At 49.2% G+C, this 6,979-nt stretch overlaps 1 protein-coding gene across 4 annotated transcripts in view; it reads right to left on the bottom strand.

Moving 5' to 3' along the window:
* Positions 1-6,979, bottom strand: part of ANKRD16 (ankyrin repeat domain 16) — a 19,873-nt gene that overhangs the window by 11,660 nt on the left and 1,234 nt on the right. For all 4 annotated transcript variants that reach the window (XR_002434248.1, XR_002434250.1, XR_002434249.1 and 1 more), the window contains exons 2-3: positions 6,008-6,330; positions 2,291-2,511 (exon numbers count right to left, since the gene is read on the bottom strand). Coding sequence is in view for 1 of the 4 variants with exons in the window: in XM_021384267.1 (XP_021239942.1) it covers positions 2,291-2,511; positions 6,008-6,321 (535 nt within the window). In the remaining 3 variants the exon portion in view is untranslated. The remainder of the gene's footprint in view (positions 1-2,290; positions 2,512-6,007; positions 6,331-6,979) is intronic.

Here is a 6,979-nt window from a genome sequence, read left to right as displayed (position 1 = left end):
GGAAGGGAAAGGAAGGGAAAGGAAGGGAAAGGAAGGGAAAGGAAGGGAAAGGAAGGGAAAGGAAGGGAAAGGAAGGGAAAGGAAGGGAAAGGAAGAAGCCACCAAAGCAACACGATTACATCCTTGAACAGCAACAGAGCCACAAGAAAGCTGCAATGCTTGGATCCGCTGTAGCACTCCACTTCCTCTAATTACACCTCCCCCACTCTCTTGCCCTAGGCTACGGATATATGAAGAAGCAATGCTTGAGGAATCAGCCTGAAAAAAAAAATTTGCACAGGGAGAATATTACCATCATCTACCCAGGGACTGCTGTGCCAGGAAGGCAGCTGGCCTGGTCACGGGTTAACGAGCTCATATCCACACCCAAGGATGTAAACTCATGGAGAAGCCAGCTCATCTGACATGATTTCCCCCGGCAGCTTCAGCATCGCCTCTGGCCTCGTCCATGCCCTCGCCTTGGGAGCTGTGTCTGCACGCTGGCACCAGCACTGAGCAGTGCGTGCAATGAGCAGCAGCCTCCAGTGTGGTCCTGAGTTAAAATGATGCTGGGGGTGAAGGTTTAGCAGCTCCAGCTTTTCCTGCTGCCCTGCTGATTCGGCACCAGCTGCTGCTCCACTAACGCGTGGCTCAGTCTGAAGTGGATGTATCAGTGTAAAGACTGGAAATCAACACAAAACGTGTTGAAGGCTTTGCCAGGGAGAAAGTCAGACACGGTGGGGCAGAGATAACTCGATGCAGAGCACACCACCATATCCCAAGTGTTATCAGGCAGGAAAGAGACTTCAAGCTCAAGGTGTTTTCGCAGGGAACTCCTCACCCTGCTCCTGGTTCCATCCCCATATTCTCAACATCCACCTAAAGGCTGAGAGGGGCCGTGAGCCCAGCCTGCTGGCGCAGGGACAAGGACAGAAGACTTGGGATTACAAAGGGAGAGCAGAACAGGCAGATAAGCAAGGATTACCCATTTCTCACTCACGCAAGCTGCTCCACACCGCTCAGCATGTAACATCAAACAGCACATCAGCTATTTTTCACTCTCAGGTCAAGCACAAGGACTAAGGAGCAGTCAGTGCCTGTGGGCCCGGACTGTCACTGTTGATGAGCACAGTGTGGTGGACAGGCGACCGCTGAGGGCTGGAGAAGTAATAAGAATGACAGCCAAAAGGGTGACATACCCAACAGATTAATTACAGCACAGCAGAGGTCTCCTCCCTACACCTCGGGTCTTTCCGGAGAGTCAATCCCTATTACAGTCTTTGGGAAACAAATCTAGGTAGCTGTGGCTTTGAGCAGCGGCTCCCCATGCTCAGATCTCCCACGGTGGCATGCATGAGCCCCAGGAAACAAAGCCAAATCCTCACTCAGGAACAGAGCACATTTCAGTTTCAGGTAAGCCACCACTCTGCAGCCCCAAAGCTGCCCCACACCATCGTTCCAACGTGCTGTCACACGCCTTTCTGTTCCCTAACCCCCTTCATCATCCCACTGCATCACTGGAGGGCAGAGTTAATGGGATTTAAGCCCTGGAAACACACATGTTATCTGTATGGCTGAGCTTGCAATGTCTGTGGGTAAGCAGACCTGCTACTCTGCAAGCAAAACGAGACGTGGCAGGACAAACTTAATTCTGCATTAACAGATTTTGAGGCCATCCAACTTACGAAAACACGGAGGACTTAACTGAGGTACACCAGGTGACATTCATCAATTAGGCACCCAGTTCTTAACGATGATGGAAGGAAAGTCCAAAAGCCAGAAACCAAATACAAACTGCCTCTGGGATGCCATTCAGATAACTGTGTCTTTCTGCCCACTACGGTGCCTATAGACAACGTCTGCGGTTCTTCAAACCAGGTCAATCCCTCTAGAACTCCCTTAGATCTCCCTTTTAAACCACTGAAAAGGGTTTAAAAAGGGAATTGGGCACAGCAGACTCTAACAGCCCCTCTGTTTTCCCAGCACAAAGTACCTTCGCCCTTTGCAGAAAGCAATCTGTATTTCTCCCCACTCAATGCTACCCACCTTCTTAAGAGGAACACAAGAATAACAAAACCTGCAATGCTTCTACTGGGTGCTGTGCCTACAGACTCTACTGCTCTTCAGATTTACCACAAAGGCTTAATCCACTAAGCATTTAGACAAGGATGGATTGGTTTCAGAGATGCATCTCTTACAACAGCTGGTGAGACTATGAACCAAGTTGGGAAAAGCTCACAGGCAAAATTCAGTGCGATGGGAACTGAGGACCCTCCAACCTCATTAGCACTGGGGACAGGACTCTCCTGACCTGCTGTGTGCAGTGGTGTTCTCTTGATGGTGCTCTCTGTGTCCCAGCTGCTCGGGGACACAGCCAGCAGGTACTGGAGGACCTGGAGATGGCCCTCCCGGCTCGCAATGTGGAAGCAGTTCCAGCCATCCTTGTTCTTCAGCAGCGGGTTGGCTCCATGCTCCACGAGCAATTTGATCACCTCCAGGTTCTGCCTGGTGCAAGCCATCATTAGGGGAGTCCTGAAAGAAAGAGGTGATTAAAAGCAGCATTTCCTGTCCTGCTCAGTCCCACCCCTGTCACCCAGAGGGCCAGCTGTGGTTGTAGGTAGCAAACCATGGACAACAACACCTCTCCTAGCATGAGTGCACCAGCAAATGTCACTCTGAACAATTTCTGATGCCAAGGAATTGTTTCAGGGGGAAGTTTTTCAGAGCCTTGTCCCGTTTCACGTGTCTGGGAACAACCTTTGGTATGGAGGAACACTTCTACAAGCTCCCCAGCAGAACAGCATTTTCTCCATCCCATAGTTTCAGAGCTGTCCTTTGCACAGATTGCGTGGGATTCCTGGAAAGCAAGGTCAGCAGGTACAGCCTGACAAATAAACACAGACAACGGCCCACCTTGCCCTGCTTCCACCCCACATCCAGCAGTGATGATGTTTTCACACCTGGAACCCACGCGCCACAGCTTAACAACACCAAATCCAGCCTGGAAAGGTTCACCCCCCGATTTTTCTCCTTTTTGGAGAGGAGAAATTCCTCATCTCTTTAGCCATTCCCCCTTGCAAGGACCAGAGAGGCTGTGGGCTCTACAGCCTCCCCTGGAGGAGCAAGGAGGCGGGTGTCAGCTGAGGGTTTACCCTCAAGGCAAGGCATGGTTTACCCAAGGCAGCGTCTGGCTCTACTTTGATGACTCATTTTACTGATCTCAACAGCAGCAATTTGTTTTCATTACCACGTTACCTAACCAACCCGGCGTTAGGAATAGTAAAGCTTTCACTGTTGCAAGCGGGAGCCACACTCTCCATTTTATTTATACAAAAACTTCACCCCAGCATCGAACTCCGGGCGCTTGCACAGATTGGATAGAAACCTTGAGCTGTCCCAGAAATGATGAACAGCTCACCAGCACCAACGGACACGTATCAGCCGAGGGACAAAAAGAAATACATTTCCCCAGTCAGAAAAAAAAAAAAAAACCAGCACAAAAAACTCTTCCCACTGGACTAAGCACTCGTGGGCCTAAAGCACGGTGAAAGATTTTGGCTTTGACACGAGGACAAACGCTCCAGTTTTAATGACATGGAGAGAGTGCTGAGAGATGAAAAATCACCGGGGATGGAGATTTTTAAGAAAGAGATTAGATAAGTGCCTGGCATGGGTAGAGCTGAGCCTGGAGCTCATTGCTTCCTGCAGCTCTGCTTCTACACAACACTTCAGACCAGCGTGTATTTTCAAAGCAGATGAGACTTTGAGGGCTAGGATGTGTGCAGTGCCCTGTATTTAATCCGTGGTGCTGTGGACCTATCACAGAAAACCAGGCTCGCACACACATCCGCATACAGTTCTGAGATCTCTGCCTTCCTCTGCTCCCCCTGATGTCAGCTTGGTGCTGGCACAGCCTCTAATTATGAGGACTGGGATGCTGCCTTTGCTCTTGTGTTACTGCAGCTTCAAAAAGGCGCTGCTCGCCTTTCATTCATTGCTTTCTTCTGCAAGGTGGTGGAAGGAATCCCTTCCCCAAGAGCAGAGTTTGACAGGGATGGAGCAATCTTTTTGAACCAGGACTGCTGCACGCCTGTGGAATAAACCTTGTTTTCTACCTCCAGTGCTCATTCATCATTTCATGACGTGTTTCCCCCAAAGCAGGCAAAAAAAAAAAAAAAAGCCCTGAAGAAACTAGCTCTTTCTTGGGTCATGATGCTGTCATCTTATCAGTAGCAAATCTTTCCCAAAATGCCCTGTTTGCTGGAAGGAAACAGGAGCAAATCTTTTCTTTTTTTTTTAATGTTTCTGGCTTCTCATTTCAGTTTCAGAGGAAAGAGAGACAGTGAATTGTTGTCACAGAGTCCTGTCACGTAACGGAGTGAAACAAACTGACGGAGATGAAAGCTTTTCAATTGAATCTGCTAATGAAGTACTAGCTTACAACCTCCATGACAAACGGGAGGAGAACAGTGAGAGGGCTGAAATTAAATCATGGCTCCTGCCCTCAGATTTGTAGAATCACAGAATATCCTGCGCTGGAAGGGACCCATGAGAATCACTGTGGATCCAACTTCTGGCTCCACGTAGCACCGCCCAGAATTCAAACCCTATGACTGAGAGTGTTGTCCAAACACTTCAGAGAATCACAGAACTGTAGGGGTTGGAAGGGACCTCTGGAGATCGAGTCCAACCCCCTGCTAAAGCAGACTCCCTAGAGAAGATTGCATAGGAAAGCATCCAGGTGGGTTTTGAGTATCTCCAGAGAAGACTCCCCCACGCTCTGTGCAATGCACCCCAAGATCCCATTGGCATTCTTGGCCACAAGGGCACACTGCTAATTCTTGGTCAACCTGTTGGCCACCAGGTCCTTCTCCGCAGAGCTCCTTGCCAGTCCCTAGCCTGTACTGATGCGTGTGGTTACTCCTCCCCAGGCGTAGAATTTGTGTTGGATATTAGGAAAAAATTTCTTCACAGAAAGAGTGGCATTGGAACAGGCTGCCCAGGGAGGTGGTGGAGTCACCATTCTTTAGATGTGTTCAAGGAACGTGGAGATGTGGCACTGAGGGACATGGCTAGTGAACATGGTGGGGATGGGTTGGACTTGGTGATCTTAGGGGTCTTTTCCAACCTTAATGATTCTATGAAGCTGTGGGCTGCCATGATTTCTCCCCTCCGTCTCCTCTTTGGGTTGAACAAACCATAGAATCATAGAATCACCAAGGCTGGAAAAGATCTCTGAGATCAAATGTCCCTCAGTACAACATCTAAACATTTCTTGAACACCTCCAGGGTCAGTGACTCCACCACCTCCCTGGGCAGCCCACTCCCGCACCTGACCACTCTTTCAGAGAATTATTATTTCCTAATTGTCCAACCTGAATCTCCCCTGGTGCAACTTGAGGCCATTCCCTCTAGTCCTATCGCTAGTTACATGGGAGAAGAGGCTGACTCCCACGTCACCACAACCTCCCTTCAGGGAGTTGTACAGAGCAATAAGGTCTCCCCTGAGCTTCTTCTTCTCCAGACTGAACCATCCCAGCTCCCTCAGCTGCTTCTCATAAGACTTGAGCTCCACACCCCTCATCAGCTTCACTGCCCTTCTCTGAACACGTTCCAGGGCCTCAATGTCTTTTCTGTAGTAAGGGGCCCAAAACTGAACACCATACACGAGGTGTGGCTCCATCAGTGCTGAGTACAGAGGGATGATTGCTTCCTTGCTGCTGCTGGCAACGCTATTTCTGATATAAGCCAGGATGCCATTGGCCTTCTTGGCCACCTGGGCACACTGCTTGCTCATGTTCAGCTGAACATCAACCAACACCCCCAGGTCCGTTTCCTCTACACAGTCTTCTAGTCACTCTGCCCCAAGCCTGTAGCATTGCCTGGGGTTGTTGTGGCCGAAGCACAGGACCCAGCACTTGGTCTTGTTGAACTGCCCTCACGTGCTCCTCACACATTTTGCCCTCCAGACCCTTCCCCATCTCCGCTGCCTTTTGCTCTCAGAAAGGTTTGGACAAAGCCCACCTACCAGTCGGCCCTTTTCAGACAATCCACGCTGGCTCCCTTAGCCAGGAGGTAGGAGACACACTCCCTGTGCCCCATGGAGGCTGCCTCGTGGAGAGGCCTCTTGTAGTCCCCATTGGCCACCTCCACATCCATGCCCAGTGTCTCCAGCAGCAGGACCAGAAGGTGGCGGTGGCCATGGCGAGCAGCCACGTGCAGCAGAGTGTCCCCAGAACGGACACAGCGTTGGTTGGTGGCATCTCCATCCTTCAGTGCAGCCTCCAGAAGGTCCAGCTTTCCTTGGCGGGCCAACGTCAAGAGCCTTGGCCACTCCGCCATGTTCTGCACCTGGAAAAAGCAGAGGGCAAAGGCAGGGTGAGGGCTGCTCAGAAGTGGACATTTCTTTTCTCTCCTCTCAGGAAAAGCAGAGATTGGGGTTTTGCTCAAAGAATAGCATGGTTTTCCCTCTTCCTCAGCAACACTGGAGGACTCCGAAGGCTTCGCCTCAGGAAAAAGAGAAATGTTCTTGCTCCTTGGGGTCAAAAAAAAAAAAACAGAAATTTTCTCTACCCTTTGGGAGGAAAGAAGTAGAAATTTCTTTTTTTTTTTTTTTGTCAGGAAAACAACAAAGAAACTTCCTTCTTCCTCAGGGTGGGAAAAAGAAAAGAGCAAAAATTGCCCTTTCTCTGTGGAACACCAGAAATTTCCTTTTTCCACAGGAAAAGTAAAATACGTAAATATCACATTTCTTCAGGGAAAAATAAATATACACACAAAAACTCATACAACTATGTTTTCCCTTAGAAAAAGATATAATCAGAAATTCTCATTCTCTCCAGAAAAAATAGAAGTGAAATCTCCTTTTCACTCAGAAAAACACACAGGAAAATCACTTTTTTCTCAGTAAAACAGAAATAGGAAAAATACTGTTCCCTCAGAAAAACACTCAGGAACCCAAGAAATTTCCAAGGACTTTTTAAACCCCAAGGAAGGGAAG

The sequence above is a fragment of the Numida meleagris genome, chromosome 1 (genome assembly GCF_002078875.1).
Source record: "Numida meleagris isolate 19003 breed g44 Domestic line chromosome 1, NumMel1.0, whole genome shotgun sequence".
Classification (NCBI taxonomy): Eukaryota; Metazoa; Chordata; class Aves; order Galliformes; family Numididae; genus Numida; species Numida meleagris.
This window is presented reverse-complemented; position numbering and strand designations above follow the sequence as displayed.